General features: G+C 40.7%; 1 protein-coding gene across 1 annotated transcript in view; it reads left to right on the plus strand.

Annotated features, from left to right (window-relative positions):
* LOC128646917 (uncharacterized) overlaps window positions 1-21594 on the plus strand; it is a 265084-nt gene extending 243490 nt beyond the window's left edge. The window contains exon 9 of the mRNA XM_053699725.1: window positions 21427-21594. Within this exon, the coding sequence (XP_053555700.1) occupies window positions 21427-21594 (168 nt within the window). The remainder of the gene's footprint in view (window positions 1-21426) is intronic.
* The last annotated feature ends 1492 nt before the right edge of the window (window positions 21595-23086 follow it).

The raw sequence follows: 23086 nt of genomic DNA on the forward strand, positions 1-23086 counted from the left end.
GTAGGTGACCTAGTTTCTAATGTGAAGATCCAATAGACTTCTCTTTTGAGGAGTCTCTTAACTCTGTCTCCTTCTTGGGGATCTTTGTCTATGTGTTCTATCCCTTGGAAAGAAAAGTTCCTAATGTGATTAGTATGTGTGTGGAGGTGTTTTGCTACTGGAGTTCTTGGTGTGGTTTCATCTATGGAGTTTAGGTGCTCTCTAACCCTGTCCTTTAGCGGGCGGGTTGTAATACCCACATATTGAAACCCACATTCTTTGCAGGTAATTAAGTAAATGATGAATGTAGAGGTGCAATTAATCCTATTCTTGATGTAATATGTTTTACCTGTTTGGGTTGAGGTAAAATGTGTACCCGGGTTAGTGTAGTCACAGCTTTTACAGCGGGTATTCCCACATCTGTAGATACCGGCTGAGGGTGTAAGCCAATTAATGCGGGACTCAATCTTTTGATGACATTTTTTCTTTACTATATCACCCAAATTGGTAGCCTTCTTGGCTGCATACTTGACTTTATTATCCATTTTGTGTTTAAGTATTGAGTCTCCATTAAGAACTGGAAGGTACTTTTTGATTATCCTACAGATTTGATACAACTGGCCACTATATTTCGTCGTAAAATAAATAGGGTCCTTATCTGTTGTTAGATCTGTACGGCTAATGTCTTGACTTGAAGAGGTGGTTTGTGTATGTGTGTTCTTTTTGATTTTTCGACTTATGTCCGCCTCTGTTTTGTTCAATAGTGTTTGTCTATCCATTTTCGCTACCTGGATCATTGTGTTATTTAGTGATGATTTATTGTAGCCTCGAGCTACTAGTTTGTCTTTGAGAATCCTGGCTTCTTCATAGTATATTTCTCTTGTAAGGTGTATCCAGTCCACGGATCATCCATTACTTGTGGGATATTCTCCTTCCCAACAGGAAGTTGCAAGAGGACACCCACAGCAGAGCTGTCTATATAGCTCCTCCCCTAACTGCCATATCCAGTCATTCTCTTGCAACTCTCGACAAGCATGGAAGTAGTAAGAGAGAAGTGGTGAAACGTAGCTGTTTTTTTCTTCAATCAAAAGTTTGTTATTTTTAAATGGTACCGGAGTTGTACTATTTTTGTCCCAGGCAGAAAATAGAAGAAGAATCTGCCTGTGATCTCTATGATCTTAGCAGGTTGTAACTAAGATCCATTGCTGTTCTCACACATAACTGAAGAGAGAGGTAACTTCAGCTGGGGAATGGCGTGCAGGTTATCCTGCTATGAGGTATGTGCAGTTAATAATTTTTTCTAGAGATATAAATGCTAGAAAATGCTGCTGATACCAGATTTATGTAAGGTAAGCCTTAATACAGTGATTTAATAGTGACTGGTATCATGCTTACTTGCAGAGGTAATACTCTTATAGATTTTCAATATAAAACGTTTGCTGGCATGTTTAAACGTTTTTATATATGCTTTGGTGATAAAACATTATTGGGGCCTAGTTTTTATTTCCATATGGCTGGCTTAAATTTGCCTAGAAACAGTTTCCTTAGGCTTTCCACTGCTTAGACATGAGTGGGAGGGGCCTAATTTAGCGCTTTATTGCACAGTAACTTTTGCAGACTGAGACATCCAGCTTTCCTCCAGGAGTCCCCTGAATGCTATAGAACATCTCTAAAGGGCTCTTAGGCTTTCCAAAGTTGTTTGTTTGGGAAGGTAGGGCCACAGCTGAGCTGTGGCAGTTTGTTGTGACTGTTAAAAAACGTCTATATCGTTTTTTTGATCCGTTTTTTGAACTAAGGGGTTAATCATCCATTTGCAAGTGGATGCAATGCTCTGTTAGCCTATTATACACACTGTAAAAATTTCGTTTGACCTTTTTTTTTTTTTCTTAAAGGCACAGTACCGTTTTTATTTTTTGCTTGTTAACTTGATTGAAAGTGTTTTCCAAGCTTGCTGGTCTCATTGCTAGTCTGTTTAAACATGTCTGACATAGAGGAAACTCCTTGTTCATTATGTTTAGAAGCCATGGTGGAACCCCCTCTTAGAATGTGTTCCAAATGTACTGATTTCACTCTAAGTAATAAAGATCATATTCTGTCTTTAAAAAATTTATCACCAAAGGAATCTGACGAGGGGGAAGTTATGTCAGACCCTTTGACTCCCTCTCAAGGGACTCACGCTCTAGTGGCGCCAAGTAAAGCTAGGGCGCCCATGGCGTTTACTTTACAAGACATGGCGGCAGTCATGGATAATACACTGTCAGCGGTATTATCCAGACTACCTGGGTTTCGAGGAAAGCGAGATAGCTCTGGAGTTAGAAGAAATACAGAGCATACTGACGCTTTTGTAGCCATGTCTGATACTCCCTCACAATATGCAGAAGCTGAGGAAGGAGAGCTTCTTTCTGTGGGTGATGTTTCTGACTCGGGGAAGAGTATTCAACCTGATTCTGATATGTCAACATTTAAATTTAAGCTTGAACACCTCCGCGTATTGCTCAGGGAGGTTTTAGCTGCTCTGAATGACTGTGATACAATTGCAGTACCAGAAAAATTGTGTAGATTGGACAAATACTATGCAGTGCCGGTGTGCACTGATGTTTTTCCAATACCTAAAAGATTTACAGAAATTATTTCAAAGGAATGGTATAGACCAGGTGTGCCATTCTCTCCCCCTCCTATTTTTAAGAACATTTTTCCGATAGATGCCACCACGCGGGACTTATGGCAGACAGTCCATAAGGTGGAAGGAGCAGTTTCTACCCTAGCTAAACGTACTACTATCCCGGTCGAAGACAGTTGTGCTTTCTCAGATCCAATGGATAAAAAGTTAGAGGGTTACCTTAAGAAAATGTTTATTCAACAAGGTTTTATTCTACAGCCGCTTGCATGCATTGCCCCAGTCACTGCTGCTGCGGCCTTCTGGTTTGAGTCTCTGGCAAAGGCTTTACAAGTAGAGACCCCATTGGATGACATACTTGACAAGCTTAGAGCACTTAAGCTAGCCAATGCATTTGTTTCTGATGCCATTGTTCATTTGACTAAACTAACGGTTAAGAATTCCGGTTTTGCTATTCAAGCGCGCAGGGCGCTATGGCTTAAATCATGGTCAGCTGACGTTACTTCAAAGTCTAAGCTGCTTAACATTCCCTTCAAGGGGCAAACCCTATTCGGGCCTGGTTTGAAGGAGATCATTTCTGATATCACTGGAGGAAAAGGTCATGCCCTTCCTCAGGATAGGTCCAAATCAAGGGCCAAACAGACTAATTTTCGTGCCTTTCGAAACTTCAAGGCGAGTGCGGCATCAACTTCCTCTAAGGCAAAACAAGAGGGAACTTTTGCCCAGTCCAAGTCGGTCTGGAGACCTAACCAGACCTGGAACAAAGGTAAGCAGGCCAAAAAGCCTGCTGCTGCCTCTAAGACAGCATGAAGGATCAGCCCCCTATCCGGTAACGGATCTAGTAGGGGGCAGACTTTCGCTCTTTGCCCAGGCTTGGGCAATAGATGTCCAGGATCCCTGGGCATTGGAAATTGTATCCCAGGGATATCTTCTGGACTTCAGAGCTTCCCCTCCAAAAGGGAGATTTCACCTTTCACAATTATCTGCAAACCAGATATAGAGAGAGGCATTCTTACACTGTGTTCAAGACCTCCTAGTTATGGGAGTGATCCATCCAGTTCCAAAGGAGGAACAAGGACAGGGATTTTACTCAAATCTGTTTGTGGTTCCCAAAAAAGAGGGAACCTTCAGACCAATTTTAGATCTCAAGATCTTAAACAAATTCCTCAGAGTTCCATCATTCAAGATGGAGACTATTCGTACCATCCTACCTATGATCCAGGAGGGTCAATACATGACTACAGTGGATTTAAAGGATGCTTATCTTCACATTCCGATACACAAAGATCATCATTGGTTTCTCAGGTTTGCCTTCCTGAACAGGCATTACCGGTTTGTAGCTCTTCCCTTTGGGTTAGCTACAGCCCTAAGAATCTTTACGAATGTTCTGGGGTCACTTCTGGCGGTCCTAAGACCGCGGGGCATAGCAGTGGCCCCTTATTTAGACGACATTCTGATACAGGCGTCAAATTTCCAAATTTCCAAGTCTCATACGGACATAGTTCTGGCATTTCTGAGGTTGCATGGGTGGAAGGTGAACGAAGAAAAGAGTTCTCTATCCCCTCTCACAAGAGTTTCCTTTCTGGGAACTCTAATAGATTCTGTAGAAATGAGGATTTACCTGACAGAGTCCAGGTTATCGAAACTTCAAAATTCCTGCCGGGTTCTTTATTCCACTTCTCGCCCTTCGGTGTCTCAGTGTATGGAAGTAATCGGCTTAATGGTAGCGGCAATGGACATAGTGCCGTTTGCACGCCTACATCTCAGACCGCTGCAACTATGCATGCTCAGTCAGTGGAATGGGGATTACACAGATTTGTCCCCTCTATTAAATCTGGATCAAGAGACCAGGGATTCTCTTCTCTGGTGGCTATCTCGGGTCCATCTGTCCAAAGGAATGACCTTTCGCAGGCCAGATTGGACATTTGTAACGACAGATGCCAGCCTTCTAGGCTGGGGGGCAGTCTGGAACTCCCTGATGGCTCAGGGATCGTGGACTCAGGAGGAGACACTCCTTCCAATAAACATTCTGGAACTAAGAGCGATATTCAGTGCTCTTCAGGCTTGGCCTCAGCTAGCGACAATGAGGTTCATCAGATTTCAGTCGGACAACATCACGACTGTGGCTTACATCAACCATCAAGGGGGAACAAGGAGTTCCCTAGCGATGTTAGAAGTCTCAAAGATAATTCGCTGGGCAGAGATTCACTCTTGCCACCTATCAGCTATCCATATCCCAGGTGTGGGCGTAAATATCTTTTTTGGTTTGAATCCAAGGGCTACTCATGGAGTAAAGTCAGGATTCCCAGGATATTATCTTTTCTCCAAGTAGGATTGAAAAAAGGATTGTCCGCTAGTTCCTTAAAGGGACAGATTTCTGCTCTGTCTATTCTTTTGCACAAGCGTCTGGCGGCTGTTCCAGACGTTCAGGCATTTTGTCAGGCTTTAGTTAGAATCAAGCCTCTGTTTAAACCTGTTGCTCCGCCATGGAGTTTAAATTTGGTTCTTAAAGTTCTTCAGGGGGTTCCGTTTGAACCTCTTCATTCCATAGATATCAAACTTTTATCTTGGAAAGTTCTTTTTTTGGTAGCTATTTCCTCGGCTCATAGAGTTTCCGAGTTATCTGCCTTACAATGTGATTCTCCTTATCTGATTTTCCATGCAGATAAGGTAGTTCTGCGTACCAAACCTGGGTTTTTACCTAAGGTGGTATCTAATTAGAATATCAATCAGGAGATTGTGGTTCCGTCATTGTGTCCTAATCCTTCTTCGAAGAAGGAACGTCTATTACACAATCTTGACGTGGTTCGTGCTTTAAAGTATTATTTACAAGCTACTAAAGATTTTCGTCAAACATCTGCTTTGTTTGTTGTCTACTCTGGACAGAGGAGAGGCCAAAAGGCTTCGGCAACTTCTTTCTTTTTGGCTAAGGAGTATAATACGCTTAGCTTATGAGACTGCTGGCCAGCAGCCACCTGAAACGATTACAGCTCATTCTACTAGAGCTGTGGCTTCCACATGGGCCTTTAAAAATGAGGCTTCTGTTGAACAGATTTGCAAGGCGGCGACTTGGTCTTCGCTTCATACCTTTTCAAAAGTCTATAAATTTGATACGTTTGCTTCTTCGGAGGCTATTTTTGGGAGAAAGGTTTTACAGGCAGTGGTACCTTCCGTTTAAGTACCTGCCTTGTCCCTCCCTTCATCCGTGTACTTTAGCTTTGGTATTGGTATCCCACAAGTAATGGATGATCCGTGGACTGGATACACCTTACAAGAGAAAACATAATTTATGCTTACCTGATAAATGTATTTCTCTTGTGGTGTATCCAGTCCACGGCCCGCCCTGTCATTTTAAGGCAGGTATTTTTTAACTTTAAACTACAGTCACCACTGCACCCTATGGTTTCTCCTTTCTCTTGCTTGTCTTCGATCGAATGACTGGATATGGCAGTTAGGGGAGGAGCTATATAGACAGCTCTGCTGTGGGTGTCCTCTTGCAACTTCCTGTTGGGAAGGAGAATATCCCACAAGTAATAGATGATCCGTGGACTGGATACACCACAAGAGAAATAAATTTATCAGGTAAGCATAAATTATGTTTTTCAGTGTGGAACAGTTCCTACGTAAACGGAGAAACTGTCCTTTAGGTATACCTTTCCTCATATGTGGTGCATGACAGGAATCGGCTCTGAGGATAGTATTTCTGGCTAATGGCTTGGTGTAATTAGAAATAAAGATGTTGTTGTCCTTATCATGTTGTAAATGTAGGTCTAGATATTCTATGTCTCTGTCATGGGCCTTGTAGGTGAAGGTTAAATTTAGCTCATTCTGATTTAGGTATTGAATAAATTGCGGAATAGTTGTATCTTTGTTGTCTTTGTAGATTAAAATCAAGTCATCGATATATCTACCGTATGTTATGATGTTGGTTTTGAGATGGCAGTCATCCCCAAAGATCTCTTTCCTTTCAGGGAAATAAGTTATTTGGTTCTGATTTAGATTCTATTATATCTACTGTTACTGTAGGGGCTTTTCTTCGTCATGACAGAAGGTCTAGAGGGAAATCCAAAGCTTCTAATAGTTTGTGTTCCTTTCATCAGAATAAGGAACAAAAAGCTGATTCTTCTACTCTGGTTAAGTCTGGAGACCCAATGCTAACTGGAACAAGTCAAAGCAAGGTAAGAAATCTATCCCTACTACCAAAACTGCATTAAAGTGTGGCCCCCAATCCAGGTGTTTTTTTTGTTTTTTGTCTAATGTCACAACTAATCATGTAAAAGCTCAAGCTTTTTTTCCTGTCTGTCTCAGATCAGTTTGTTGCTCTTCCATTCGGTCTGGCTACAGCTCCAAGAATATTCACAAAGTATCTGGGTGTCCTTTAGTCTGTTATCAGGTCTCAGGGTATTGCAGTGTTTCCATACCTGGATGACATCTTGGTTCAAACTCCATCTTTTCCTTTAGCAGAATCTCACACCAACCGACTATTGTTTCTTCAACAGCATAGTTGGAGAATCAATTTTCCTAAGAGTTCTTTGGAACCTCAGACTAAGGTAACATTCTTGGGTTTTCAAATAAATTCAGTATTCATGAGTCTTTCTCTAACAGAGCAGAGAAGGATAAAATTGGTGTCAGCTTGTCTGATGCTTCAGTCTTTCTCATTTCTCTCAGTGGTTCTGTGTAAAGAAGTCCTAGGTCTCATGATTGCAGCCTCAGATGCAATTCCATTTGCTAAGTTTCACAAGGCCTCTTCAGCTTTGTATGCTGCGTCAATGGTACAGGGGTTATACTCCGCTGTCTCAAAGGATATTTCTTTCATGTAATGAGCAAGAGTCCATGAGCTAGTGACATATGGGATATATAATCCTACCAGGAGGGGCAAAGTTTCCCAATGCTCAAAATGCCTATAAATACACCCCTTACCACACCCACAATTCAGTTTTACAAACTTTGCCTCCTATGGAGGTGGTGGAGTAAGTTTGTGCTAAGATTTCTACGTTGATATGCGCTTCTCAGCATTTTGAAGCCCGATTCCTCTCAGAGTACAGTGAATGTCAGAGGGATGTGAAGGGAGTATCACCTATTGAATGCAATGGTTTTCCTCACGGGAGATCTATTTCATAGGTTCTCTGTTATTGGTCGAAGAGATTCATCTCCTACCTCACTTTTCAGATCATCGATATACTCTCATATTCCATTACCTCTACTGATAACCGTTTCAGTACTGGTTTGGCTATCTGCTATATGTGGATGGGTGTCTTTCGGTAAGTATGTTTTCATTACTTAAGACACTCTCAGCTATGGTTTGGCACTTTATGTATTTATATAAAGTTCTAAATATATCTATTGTACTTATATTTGCCAGGTTTTCAGTATATTTCCTTTTGCAGACTGTCAGTTTCATATCTGGGAAATACATTTTTTAGGCAACATTTATTTCTTACCTGGGGTATAGTCTTTTTTAAATTGACTGTCATTTTAAATTTGCGGGCAGAATTAGGCTTGCAAGGGCGCAAAATGCTATAGTATATTAGTATTAAGTTACGTTCGATGATGCAAATTCGTCATTTCCAGCGTCTTAGTCGATGCCGAGTCCTTTCACAAGGCTGCGTCTTCAATGACGCGAGTGTGTCATTTCCGGATGTTGTTAGCGCCAAAAAAAAAAAAATATGTTTGTGTTGTGCGTCATACTTGGTGCCAAATATTTTCATTAATTAAAACCCCATTCCTATATGCCTCTTGCCTTTTTTTCTCTATCAGAGGGCTATGCTGTTTGCATTTTTTTCCCATTCCATAAACTGCCATATAAGGAAATTGTTAATTTTTGCTTTATATGTTGTTTTTTCTTTTACATTTGCAAGATGTCTCAATCTGATCCTGTCTCAGAAATCACTGTTGGAACCCTGCTGCCTGATAACAGTTGTACCAAAGCTAAGTGCATTTGTTGTAAACTTGTGGAGATTATATCTCCAGCTGTGGTTTGTAATAGTTGTCATGATAAACTTTTGTATGCAGAGAATGTGTCCATCAGTAATAGTACATTGCCTGTTGCTGTTACTTCAACATCTAATGTACAAGATATACCTGTGAATGTAAAATAATTTATTGCTGATTCTATTCAGAAGGCTTTGTCTGCCATCCCGCCTTCTAATAAACGTAAAAGGTCTTTTAAAACTTCTTATAAAGTTGATGAAATTTCTAATGACCGACAACATACTGAATTATCCTCCTCTGATGAGGATCTATCTGATTCAGAAGATCCTTCCTCAGATATTAACACTGACAAATCTACTTATTTATTTAAAATGGAGTATATTCGTTCTTTTGCTAAAAGAAGTGTTGATTACATTGGACATTGAGGAAACTAGTCTTCTTGATATTAAAACTAGTAAACATTTAAATTCTGTTTATAAACCTCCTGTGGTTACTCCAGAGGTTTTTCCAGTTCCTGATGCTATTTCTGATATGATTTCTAAGGAATGGAATAGGCCTGGTACTTCTTTTATTCCTTCTTCAAGGTTTAAAAAATTGTATCCTTTGCCAGCAGTTACATTGGAGTTTTGGGAAATGATCCCCAAAGTTTATGGGGCTATATCTACTCTTGCTAAATGTACTACTATTCCTATCGAAGATAGTACTTCTTTTAAAGATCCTTTAGATAGGAAACTTGAATCTTACCTAAGGAATGCCTATGTATATTCGGGTCATCTTCTCAGGCCTGCAATTTCTTTGGCTGATGTTGCAGCTGCATCAACTTTTTGGTTGGAAAATTTAATGCAACAAGAATTAGATTCTGTCTAGCATTGTTCGCTTGCTTCAACATGCTAATCATTTTATTTGTGATGCCATTTTTGATATCATCAAAATTGATGTTAAATCTATGTCTTTAGCTATTTTAGCTAGAAGAACTTTGTGGCTCAAATCTTCGAATGCTGAAATGACTTCTAAGTCCAGATTGCTATCTCTTTCTTTCCAAGGTAATAAGTTATTTGGTTCTCAGTTGGATTCGATTATTTCAACTGTCACTGGGGGGGGAGGAGTTTTTTTGCCTCAGGATAGAAGACCTAATGGTAAAACAGTTTTAGTTCCTTTTGACAAAATAAGGAATAGAAACCTAATCCTTCCCCCAAGGAATCAGTTTCCAATTGGAAACCTTCTTCAAATTGGAATAAATCCAAGACATTTAAGAAACCAAAGCCAGCCCCCAAGTCCACATGAAGGTGCGGCCCTCATTCCAGCTCAGCTGGTAGGGGGCAGATTAAGATATTTCAAGGATGTTTGGACAAATTCTGTCCAAAATCAATGGATTCTGAGTATTTTCTCTCAGGGGTACCGAATAGGATTCAGAGTAAGACCTCCTGTGAGAAGATATTTTCTCTCACGTGTCCCAGCAAATCCAGTAAAGGCTCAGGCTTTCCTGAAGTGTGTTTCAGACCTGGAATTTTCAGGGGTAATCATGCCAGTTCCGTTTCAGGAACAGGGTCTGGGGTTTTATTCAAATCTATTAATTGTCCCAAAGAAAGAAAATTCATTCAGACCAGTTATGGATCTGAAAATTTTGAATCGTTATGTAAGAGTACCAACTTTCAAAATGGTGACTATAAGGACTATTCTGCCTTTTGTTCAGCAAGGGCATTATATGTCCAAAATAGACTTACAGGATGCATATCTTCATATTCCGATTCATCCAGATCATTATCAGTTTCTGAGATTCTCTTTTCTAGACAAGCATTACCAATTTGTCGCTCTTCCTTTTGGCCTAGCAACAGCACCAAGAATCTTTTCAAAGGTTCTCGGTGCCCTACTCTCTGTAATCAGAGAGCGGGGTATTGCGGTGTTTCCTTATTTGGACAATATCTTGGTACTAGCTCAGTCTTTACGTTTTGCAGAATCTCACATGAATCAACTAGTGTTGTTTCTTCGAAAACATGGTTGGAGGATCATTTTACCAAAAAGTTCTTTGATTCCTCAGACAAGGGTCACCTTTTTAGGTTTCCAGATAGATTCAGTGTCCATGACTCTGTCTCTAACAGACAAGAGATGTTTAAAATTGGTTGCAGCTTGTCGGAACCTTCAGTCTCAGTCATTCCCTTCATTAGCTATTTGCATGGAAGTTTTAGGTCTCATGACTGCAGCATCGGATGCGATTCCCTTTGCTCGTTTTCATATGAGACCTCTCCAGCTTTGTAAGCTGAACCAATGGTGTAGGGATAATACAAGGATATCACAATTAATATCCTTAAATCCCAATGTTCGACTATCTCTGACTTGGTGGTTAGATCGCCATCGTATAGTTCTAGGGGCCTCTTTTGTTCGTCCAACATGGACTGTGATCACAACAGATGCAAGTCTTTCAGGTTGGGGAGCTGTCTGGGGATCTCTGACAGCATAAGGGGTTTGGAAATCTCAAGAGGCGAGATTACCAATCAATATTTTGGAACTCTGTGCGATTTTCAGGGCTCTTCAGATTTGGCCTATGTCAATCATCAGGGTGGGACTCACAGTCCCCAAGCTATGAAAGAAGTATCCTGGATACTTGCTTGGGTGGAATCCAGCTCCTGTCTAATTTCTGCAGTTTATATCCCATGTATAGACAATTGGGTAGCGGGTTATCTCAGCCGTCAGACTTTACATCCGGGGGAGTGGTCCCTCCATCCAGATGTTTTCTCAGGTTGTTCAGATGTGGGGTCTTCCAGAAATAGATCTGATGGCTTCTCATCTAAACAAGAAACTTCCCAGTTACCTGTCCAGGTGCAGGGATCCTCAGGCGAAAGCAGTGGATGCGTTGACACTTCCTTGGTGTTATCAACCTGCTTATATTTTCCCGCCTTTAGTTCTTCTTCCAAGAGTGATCTCGAAAATCATCATGGAGCAATCGTTTGTGCTGCTGGTGGCTCCAGCATGGCCTCACAGGTTTTGGTATGCGGATCTTGTTCGGATGTCCAGTTGCCAACCGTGGCCACTTCCATTAAGGCCGGACCTACTGTCTCAAGGTCCGTTTTTCCATCAGGATCTCAAATCATTAAATTTGAAGGTATAGAAATTGAACGCTTAGTCATAGAGGTTTCTCTGACTCTGTGATTAATACTATGTTTCAGGCTCCTAAATCTGTTTCTAAAAAGATTTATTATCGAGTTTGGAAGACTTACATTTCATGGTGTTCCTCTCATAAATTCTATTGGCATTCTTTTAGAATTCCTAGAATTTTACAGTTTCTTCCGGATGGTTTGGATAAGGGTTTGTCTGCAAGTTCCTTGAAGGGACAAATCTCTGCTCTTCTGTTTTATTTCACAGAAAGATTGCTAAGCTTCCTCATATTAGCTGTTTTGTTCAGACTTTGGTTCGTATAAAGCCTGTCATTAAATCAATCTCTCCTCCTTGGAGTCTTAATTTGGGTTTGAAGGCTTTACATGCTCCTCCATTTGAGCCTATGCATTCTTTGGACATTAAAATACTTTCTTGGAAAGTGTTGTTTCTTTTGGCCATCTCTTCTGCTAGAAGAGTTTCTGAATTATCTGCTCTCTCTTGCGGACTTCATTTAAATTCTTACCTAAGGTTGTGAATTCTAACAACATTAATAGAGAAATTGTTGTCCCTTCCTTGTGTCCTCATCCTAAGAATTCTTTGGAGAGATCTTTACATTCTTTGGATGTGGTGAGAGCTCTGAAATATTATGTTGAAGCTACTAAAGATTGCAGGAAGACTTCTAGTCTATTTGTTATCTTTTCTGGTTCTAGGAAAGGTCAGAAGGCTTCTGCCATTTCCTTGGCATCATTGTTAAAGCTTTTGATTCATCAAGCTTATTTGGAGTCGGGTCAAGCCCCGCCTCAGAGAATTACAGCTCATTCTACTAGATCAGTCTCCACTTTGTGGGCTTTTAGGAATGAAGCTTAAGTTGATCAGATTTGCAAAGAAGCAACTTGGTCTTCTTTGCATACATTTACTAAATTCTACTGTTTTGATGTATTTGCTTCTTTGGAAGCAGTTTTTGGTAGAAAAGTTCTTCAGGCAGCTGTTTCAGTTTGATTCTTCTGCTTATGTTTTTGAGTTTTTTCCTTTCATTTATGAGAATAAACTTATATTTTGGGTTGTGGATTAATTTTCTTCAGCAAAAAATGGCTGTTTTTATTTTATCCCTCCCTCTCTAGTGACTCTCGCGTGGAGTTCCACATCTTGGGTATTGCTATCCCATACATCACTAGCTCATGGACTCTTGCCAATTACATGAAAGAAAACATAATTTATATAAGAACTTACCTGATTAATTCATTTATTTCATATTGGCAAGAGTCCATGAGGCCCACGTTTTTTATGGTGGTTATGATTTTTTTTGTATAAAGCACAATTATTTCCAAATTCCTTTGTTGATGCTTTTTACTTCTTTCTTTATCACCCCACTACTTTGCTATTCGTTAAACTGAATTGTGGGTGTGGTAAGCGGTGTATTTATAGGCATTTTGAGGTTTGGGAAACTTTGCCCCTCCTGGTAGGATTGTATATCCCATACGTCACTAGCTCATGGACTCTTGCCAATATGAAAGAAATGAATTGATCAGGTAAGTTCTTACAAATCATGTTTTTTGGATCCCAGTACAAGTCAGTCTCTAACTTGGTGGCAGGATCTTCAGTTTATTATTCAGGGGGCTTCTTTTGCTCATCCTACCTGGACTGTAAACACTACAAATGCAAGTCTCTCAGGTTGGGGGGAGCTGTTTGGGGGTCTCTGACATTACAGGGAGTTTGGGATCCTCAGGAGGCGATGTTACCAATCAATGTTCTAGAACTCCATGCAATATTCAGGGCCCTTCAAGCTTGGCCTCTTTTTAAAAGGGAATCTAATCTCTGTTTCCAGACAGACAGTGTCACAACAGTAGCGTATGTCAACCATCAGGGGGAATCTCGCAGTTCCCTGGCAATGTTGGAGGTGTCTTGGATTCTCTCATGGGCAGAAACCAATTCTTGTCTAGTCGCTGCAATTCATATTCCAGGAGTGAACAACTGAGAAGCAGACTTTTTTAGTTGTCAATCTCTACATCCAGGGGAGTGGTCTCTTCACCCAGATGTGTTCAATCAAATTGTGGATCTTTGTGGTCTCCCAGAATTCGATCCGATGGCCTCTTGTTTGATTAACAAACTTCCCATGTACTTTGCGATGTCCAGGGATCCTACGGCAAAGTTAGTGGATGCTCTAGTATATAATTACAAACCAAAATTATCAACTCATAGAAAGTCTCTCACTCTCTTACATGCAAACTGCTAGCTTACAAGTAAAATGAAATTTATTACATTATTTGGTCAAATGTTGATAGGCCCATGACCATGTCAAGGTCTCTTTCTCCCTGGGTCCCTAACCTACGTCCACACAATGCATGTCTACAACCAAACACAGATACAAACAAGCGTGACACAGGCTATTAGTAATTTCCCTAGACACATACAAAACATGGCAATAGACTTCACTCTCAAACCGGACTGGGTGAACATCCCATGACTCTGCAAAAGTTACAGCCCTGGGTGCTCACCAGCACTCACAGACAGCTGCACAGCTTTCAGGTACCCAGGCAATTAACCCCAGACACGACTGGGTGCAAAGCCCATAGGGAAAATGATCACATTGATGTGTTTGCCTCTTTTGAACCTGATCCCTGCCCCTATTTCATGGTCATCTTGTGGACTTCACTGCTTGGGTATAGATTCCACACTTTGACCAGTAGAATCTCACCCTCTGATGAAAGAAAACAAAATGTATACTTATCTGATAAACTAATTTCTTTCATGATGAGAGTTGATGAGCCCCAGCCTTTTTTTGTTTCAAATGGTAGCAGTACTTATTTGGCACCAATTTGTCTTTTTTTATTTTATTTTTTCCTCCATCTATTTTGCTATATGTATGACTGAGAATTCAGGGTAAGTGTGAGGGATTTAAAGGTGTGTTGGGTTGTCTTTGCCTCCTCTTAGTGGTCAGGAAGGGAATTCCCGCATGTGATCACTGAAATTAAAATAAATTTATCAGATAAGCATACTTTTTGTTTTTGTACAAACCAAGAATATGAACCTCTCTCAGTAAGATTTGGCTGCTTGCATATTCCTGGTTTTTCTTTGGAATACTCACAGCTGTATTCTTGAATTAAATGCCTTGGGTTTATTAGTCAGTGTTTGTTTTTAATGCAATCCGTCTACTCAAACGCTTGTAAGGACCCTCTAGGAGAAATGTTCTTAGTGCTAATAGAGTAATCATTCCTAGACTAATGCTGAGCTCTGGAATAGTGCCCTGCGTCTATGGGTCAGATAGCATGTACCACTCACCTTGTCACATGTTGGGGAAAAAAGATGCACTTGAATAAATGTATTCCTAGGTTAAAATGGCCTTGTTAACCTTGATCTTTATGTCCTAATAGTCGAGTGGAGACATACATTGTGCTGCTGGAATACGTTTATTCAAGACTTGTCCTGGGGTTGTGCAGCAACCCTTCCATACATGCTCTTACAGAGAGTTTTGGTGAAGTGCTGGTAACTAAATCTGTGTTCTAAAAAAAAAGATGCACTGCCAGCGATGGCCAGGAAAATATCTGAACTCGTAGCACTTTGGACTTTTAGAAATGAAATAGTAAAAGCCTTCAAAGCAAATTTCTTCTGTTATGTGTGATCAGTCCACGGGTCATCATTACTTCTGGGATATAACTCCTCCCCAACAGGAAATGCAAGAGGATTCACCCAGCAGAGCTGCATATAGCTCCTCCCCTCTACGTCAGTCCCAGTCATTCTCTTGCACCCAACGACTAGATAGGATGTGTGAGAGGACTATGGTGATTTTACTTAGTTTTTATGACTTCAATCAAAAGTTTGTTATTTTAAAATAGCACCGGAGCGTGTTATTACTTCTCTAGCAGAGTTTGAGGAAGAATCTGACAGAGATTTTTTACTATGATTTTAACCGGAGTCGTTAAGATCATATTGCTGTTCTCGACCATCTGAGGGAGGTAAAGGCTTCAGATCAGGGGACAGCGGGCAGATGAATCTGCATTGAGGTATGTGGCAGTTTTTATTTTCTGAATGGAATTGATGAGAAAAGCCTGCCATACCGTTAAAATGACATGTATGTATACACTTCAGTATTCTGGGGATGGTATTTCACCGGAACTACTGTGTTAAAGGTCACTAATCCTTTTAATAACTATTCTCATGTTAAACGTTTTTGCTGGAATGTAGAATCGTTTACATTGCTGAGGTACTGTGTGAATAAATATTTGGGCATTATTTTCCACTTGGCAGTTTTTTGCTTTAATTGTGACAGTTTCGTTTCTCTTCACTGCTGTGTGGGAGAGGGAGGGGCCGTTTTTGGCGCTCTTTGCTACGCATCAAAAAATTCCAGTCAGCTACTTTTATATTTCCTGCATGATCCGGTTCATCTCTGACAGATCTCAGGGGTCTTCAAACTTCTTTGAAGGGAGGTAAATTCTCTCAGCAGAGCTGTGAGAATTCTTATAGTGACTGTGAATAAAAAACGTTGTTTTGTTTTTCTTATGTACAAATTTAATTAGTGTTGTTTTTTACTAATGGGAACAAACCTTTGCTAAAAGTTGTGTTGTTTTAAAGTTTGATGCTATAACTGTTTTTCAGTTCATTATTTCAACTGTCATTTAATCGTTAGTACCTCTTTGAGGCACAGTGCGTTTTTTTGCTAAAAAAGATTATAACCAAGTTGTAAGTTTTTTTTGCTAGTGTGTTAAACATGTCTGACTCAGAGGAAGATATCTGTGTCATTTGTTCCAATGCCAAGGTGGAGCCCAATAGAAATTTATGTACTAACTGTATTGATGCTACTTTAAATAAAAGTCAATCTGTACAATGTGAACAAATTTCACCAAACAGCGAGGGGAGAGTTATGCCGACTAACTCGCCTCACGCGACAGTACCTGCATCTCCCGCCCGGGAGGTGCGTGATATTTTGGCGCCTAGTACATCTGGGCGGCCATTACAGATAACATTACAAGATATGGCTACTGTTATGACTGAAGTTTTGTCTAAATTACCAGAACTAAGAGGCAAGCGTGATCACTCTGGGGTGAGAACAGAGTGCGCTGACAATGCTAGGGCCATGTCTGATACTGCGTCACAGCTCGCAGAGCATGAGGACGGAGAGCTTCATTCTGTGGGTGACGGTTCTGATCCAAACAGATTGGACTCAGATATTTCAAATTTTAAATTTAAATTGGAGAACCTCCGTGTACTACTAGGGGAGGTCTTAGCAGCTCTCAACGATTGTAACACCGTTGCAATACCAGAGAAACTGTGTAGGTTGGATAAATACTTTGCGGTACCGGCGAGTACTGACGTTTTTCCTATACCTAAGAGACTAACTGAAATTGTTACTAAGGAGTGGGATAGACCCGGTGTGCCGTTCTCACCCCCTCCAATATTTAGAAAGATGTTTCCAATAGACGCCACCACTCGGGACTTATGGCAAACGGTCCCCAAGGTGGAGGGAGCAGTTTCTACTTTAGCTAAGCGTACCACTATCCCGGTGGAGGATAGCTGTGCTTTCTCAGATCCAATGGATAAAAAATTAGAGGGTTACCTTAAGAAAATGTTTGTTCAACAAGGTTTTATATTACAACCCCTTGCATGTATCGCGCCGATTACGGCTGCGGCAGCATTTTGGATTGAGTCGCTTGAAGAGAACCTTAGTTCCTCTACGCTAGACGACATTACGGACAGGCTTAGAGTCCTTAAACTAGCTAATTCTTTCATTTCGGAGGCCGTAGTACATTTAACCAAACTTACGGCTAAGAACTCAGGATTCGCCATACAGGCACGCAGGGCACTGTGGCTAAAATCCTGGTCAGCTGATGTTACTTCTAAGTCCAAATTACTTAATATACCTTTCAAGGGGCAGTCCTTATTCGGGCCCGGTTTGAAAGAAATTATCGCTGACATTACGGGAGGTAAGGGCCACGCCCTACCTCAAGACAAGGCCAAAGCTAAGGCTAGACAGTCTAATTTTCGTCCCTTTCGGAATTTCAAAACAGGAGCAGCATCAACCTCCACTGCACCAAAACAGGAAGGAGCTGTTGCTCGTTACAGGCAAGGCTGGAAGCCTAACCAGTCCTGGAACAAAAGCAAGCAGGCCAGGAAACCTGCTGCTGCCCCAAAGACAGCATGAACCGAGAGCCCCCGATCCGGGACCGGATCTAGTAGGGGGCAGACTCTCTCTCTTCGCCCAGGCCTGGGCAAGAGATGTTCAGGATCCCTGGGCACTAGAGATCATATCTCAGGGATACCTTCTAGACTTCAAATTATCTCCCCCAAGAGGGAGATTTCATCTGTCAAGGTTGTCAACAAACCAGATAAAGAAAGAAGCGTTTCTACGCTGCGTACAAGATCTGTTAACAATGGGAGTGATCCATCCGGTTCCGTGGTCGGAACAAGGACAAGGGTTCTACTCAAACCTGTTTGTGGTTCCCAAAAAAGAGGGAACTTTCAGGCCAATCTTAGATTTAAAGACTCTAAACAAATTCCTAAGAGTTCCATCGTTCAAAATGGAAACTATTCGGACAATCTTACCCATGATCCAAGAGGGTCAGTACATGACCACAGTGGATTTAAAGGATGCTTACCTTCACATACCGATCCACAAAGATCATCACCGGTATCTAAGGTTTGCCTTCTTAGACAGGCACTACCAGTTTGTAGCTCTTCCATTCGGATTGGCTACGGCTCCAAGAATCTTCACAAAGGTTCTGGGTGCCCTTCTAGCGGTACTAAGACCGCGAGGGATTTCGGTAGCTCCGTACCTAGACGACATTCTAATACAAGCTTCAAGCTTTCAAACTGCCAAGTCTCATACAGAGTTAGTTCTGGCATTTCTAAGGTCGCATGGATGGAAAGTGAACGAAAAGAAGAGTTCTCTCTTTCCTCTCACAAGAGTTCCATTCTTGGGGACTCTTATAGATTCTGTAGAGATGAAGATTTACCTGACAGAAGACAGGTTAACAAAACTTCAAAATGCATGCCGCGTCCTTCATCCCATTCAACACCCGTCAGTAGCTCAATGCATGGAGGTGATCGGCTTAATGGTAGCGGCAATGGACATAGTACCTTTTGCACGCCTACACCTCAGACCGCTGCAATTATGCATGCTAAGTCAGTGGAATGGGGATTACTCAGATTTGTCCCCTACTCTGAATCTGAATCAAGAGACCAGAAATTCTCTTCTATGGTGGCTTTATCGGCCACACCTGTCCAGGGGGATGCCATTCAGCAGGCCAGACTGGACAATTGTAACAACAGACGCCAGCCTACTAGGTTGGGGCGCTGTCTGGAATTCTCTGAAGACTCAGGGACTATGGAATCAGGAGGAGAGTCTCCTTCCAATAAACATTCTGGAATTGAGAGCAGTTCTCAATGCCCTTCTGGCTTGGCCCCAGTTAATAACTCGGGGGTTCATCAGGTTTCAGTCGGACAACATCACGACTGTAGCTTACATCAACCATCAGGGAGGGACAAGAAGCTCCCTAGCAATGATGGAAGTATCAAAGATAATTCGCTGGGCAGAGTCTCACTCTTGCCACCTGTCAGCAATCCACATCCCGGGAGTGGAGAACTGGGAGGCGGATTTCTTGAGTCGCCAGACTCTTCATCCGGGGGAGTGGGAACTTCATCCGGAGGTCTTTGCCCAAATACTTCGACGTTGGGGCAAACCAGAGATAGATCTCATGGCGTCTCGCCAGAACGCCAAACTTCCTCGCTACGGGTCCAGATCCAGGGATCCGGGAGCAGTTCTGATAGATGCTTTGACAGCACCTTGGAACTTCAGGATGGCTTATGTGTTTCCACCCTTCCCGCTGCTTCCTCGATTGATTGCCAAAATCAAACAGGAGAGAGCATCAGTAATTCTAATAGCACCTGCTTGGCCACGCAGGACTTGGTATGCAGATCTAGTGGACATGTCATCCTGTCCGCCTTGGTCTCTACCTCTAAGACAGGACCTTCTGATACAGGGTCCATTCAAACATCAAAATCTAACTTCTCTGAAGCTGACTGCTTGGAAATTGAACGCTTGATTTTATCAAAACGTGGTTTTTCTGAGTCGGTTATTGATACCCTGATTCAGGCTAGGAAGCCTGTTACCAGAAGGATTTACCATAAAATATGGCGGAAATACCTATACTGGTGCGAATCCAAAGGTTACTCCTGGAGTAAGGTTAGGATCGCTAGGATATTGTCTTTTCTACAAGAAGGTTTAGAAAAGGGTTTATCAGCTAGTTCATTAAAGGGACAGATTTCAGCTCTGTCCATCTTGTTACACAGACGTCTGTCAGAAAATCCAGACGTCCAGTCCTTTTGTCAGGCTTTAGCTAGGATCAAGCCTGTGTTTAAAGCTGTTGCTCCACCATGGAGTTTAAACTTAGTTCTTAACGTTTTACAGGGTGTTCCGTTTGAACCCCTTCATTCCATTGATATAAAAATGTTATCTTGGAAAGTTCTGTTTTTAATGGCTATTTCCTCGGCTCGAAGAGTCTCTGAGTTATCAGCCTTACATTGTGATTCCCCTTATCTGATTTTTCACTCAGACAAGGTAGTTCTGCGTACTAAACCTGGGTTCTTACCTAAGGTAGTCACTAACAGGAACATCAATCAAGAGATTGTTGTCCCATCCTTGTGTCCAAATCCTTCTTCAAAGAAGGAACGTCTTTTACACAATCTGGATGTAGTTCGTGCCCTCAAGTTCTACTTGCAGGCAACTAAAGATTTTCGCCAATCTTCTTCCTTGTTTGTCGTTTACTCTGGACAGAGGAGAGGTCAAAAAGCTTCTGCTACCTCTCTCTCTTTTTGGCTTCGTAGCATAATACGTTTAGCCTATGAGACTGCTGGACAGCAGCCTCCTGAAAGAATTACAGCTCACTCCACTAGAGCTGTGGCTTCCACTTGGGCCTTTAAGAATGAGGCCTCTGTTGAACAGATTTGCAAGGCTGCAACTTGGTCTTCGCTTCATACTTTTTCCAAATTTTACAAATTTGACACTTTTGCTTCTTCGGAGGCTATTTTTGGGAGAAAGGTTCTTCAGGCAGTGGTTCCTTCTGTATAATGAGCCTGCCTATCCCTCCCGTCATCCGTGTACTTTTGCTTTGGTATTGGTATCCCAGAAGTAATGATGACCCGTGGACTGATCACACATAACAGAAGAAAACATAATTTATGCTTACCTGATAAATTCCTTTCTTCTGTTGTGTGATCAGTCCACGGCCCGCCCTGTTTTAAGGCAGGTAAATATCTTTTAAATTATACTCCAGTCACCACTTCACCCTTGGTTACTCCTTTCTCGTTGATTCTTGGTCGAATGACTGGGACTGACGTAGAGGGGAGGAGCTATATGCAGCTCTGCTGGGTGAATCCTCTTGCATTTCCTGTTGGGGAGGAGTTATATCCCAGAAGTAATGATGACCCGTGGACTGATCACACAACAGAAGAAAGGAATTTATCAGGTAAGCATAAATTATGTTTTTAATATAGATTTGTTTTTTTTGTTTTTTTTTATTATTCTTTGATTGTTGCTGTTTACGGTCCTTTTGAATTGATTACTTCATAATCAAAGTGGTAACAAACTAAGTATCACTGAATGTATTTTTATTTAGATTTTTGTGTGCAAACTTCTTTCTTGTTTTCTTCTCCAGCTTTCCTAAACTAGAGAGTCAAGAAAACGTCTGTAAAGTTTCTTACTAACTCCAAGTGGCCTGCCATATGTTACTGCTTTCATTTTTGTTCTACATAAATATTGGTGTTGCATGAAGATGCTGGAACTTATTTATGCTGTTGTTTTACACTTATTACAGGCAAAAATTAACAGTCCTCAGAGTCATGATTTTTCTGTGGAAAACGTTCTTGGGGCACTGCCAGCATTTCCCAAGGGTATTCCTCAACAACGGGCAAAACGAGCTGCAGAAGCTTTGGTAAAAGCAGCAAATTATTCTCGGCTAATGGCATCGCAACAGGTATTCTAATTATTATTATGATTTGTTTTATAGTGTTTGTTGTCTTGTGTTTGCCGTTAAACTGCTCTAAAACCTTGATAGTTTTCTAAGTGAAACAAATCCTAGCAAGGAACAGCTGAATTATGTACATTATTGCATAGTATAAACAGATGATTTGAAGTTTGTTATCAAGGCAAACTTTCAAAATGTCTTACAATTCTATTTTAACACGTTCATGCTTTTATTGAAGTGTTTGGGTTTTAAATACTGGATAAAACTTATATTTAAACATATAAATGTATTCCCATTCTAAATAGATATTAAAACTGCAACCATGTTTTTTTTTATTACTAAAGGCAAACCATTCCATAATATAATGTCTGATGTTGCTTTAGAAACTTTTCAAATTATTTTTCTTATTAGTTTTTAATGAAATGTATTTGTTACATTTTTGTTTGTTTTTTAAAGTTGAAAAAGAACACATTTAATTAAAGGGATATTAAACACAATTATTGTATTTCATGATACAGATAGAGCATGCAATCTAAAGCAACTTTCTATTTATTTTACTCCAATTATCAATGTTTCATCATTTTCTTAGTATCTTTATTTGAAAAAGTAGGAATGTAAGCTTAGGAGCTGGCCCGTTTTTGGTTCAGCACCCTGGCTAGCGATTGCTAATTGGTGGCTACATTTAGCCACCAATAAGCAAGCTCAACCCAGATTCTAAACCAAAAATGGGTTGGCTACTAAGCTTACATTCCTACTTTTTCAAATAAAGATACCAAGAGAAGGAAGACAATAGGAGTAAATTAGAAAGTTGCTTACAATTGCATGCTCTATCTGAGTCATGAAAGTTTTATTTTGACTTTAGTGTCCTTTTAATTGTGTCTTGAAGAGAAGCATATACTCATTTGTGCAGAGACAGGATATATAGTAGTGTATTATACCTTATGCTATCCGTGTTCTCATGGTAACTGAAGTTGTAGTTGTTTTTCACCAGGACATTTTGATTGCATTATACACATATAACAATTTTTAATATTTCCTGTTCACAGAATTTTTTTAATTGAACTATTACTAAAAATGTAATTTAAACGTGTATTTTACAAGCCATTGATATGTATTCTTGTAGCAAAGAAAAGCTTTACACTAACATTACAGCCACATCCAATATATGTTGGTGAATGCTGGGTTTAAGGTTACTGAGCAATGGGGTATGAGAGAATTCCGATTATCCTAACTTGTGAAGGTATTATCTACATTTTATTAAAGACCCAGAGACGAGTATTTTGCATATCTTTCTTTATACTACTCAATGCAGCATTTTAAAGTAATGATACAGAAGTGAATGAATCAAACATTAAAACAATAAAGATAAAACATAGTAGACATAAGTAACCAATGAAATGGGTACTTTTGAGAACACAGAAAAAAATGACCAATAGGATGAGTCATAGCTTCCATAAACTGTCCAATACGTTCCCCAACTTCCTCTTTCTTGTCTGTCACTGAAGATCCA

This window comes from Bombina bombina, chromosome 2, assembly GCF_027579735.1.
Source record: "Bombina bombina isolate aBomBom1 chromosome 2, aBomBom1.pri, whole genome shotgun sequence".
NCBI lineage: Eukaryota > Metazoa > Chordata > Amphibia > Anura > Bombinatoridae > Bombina > Bombina bombina.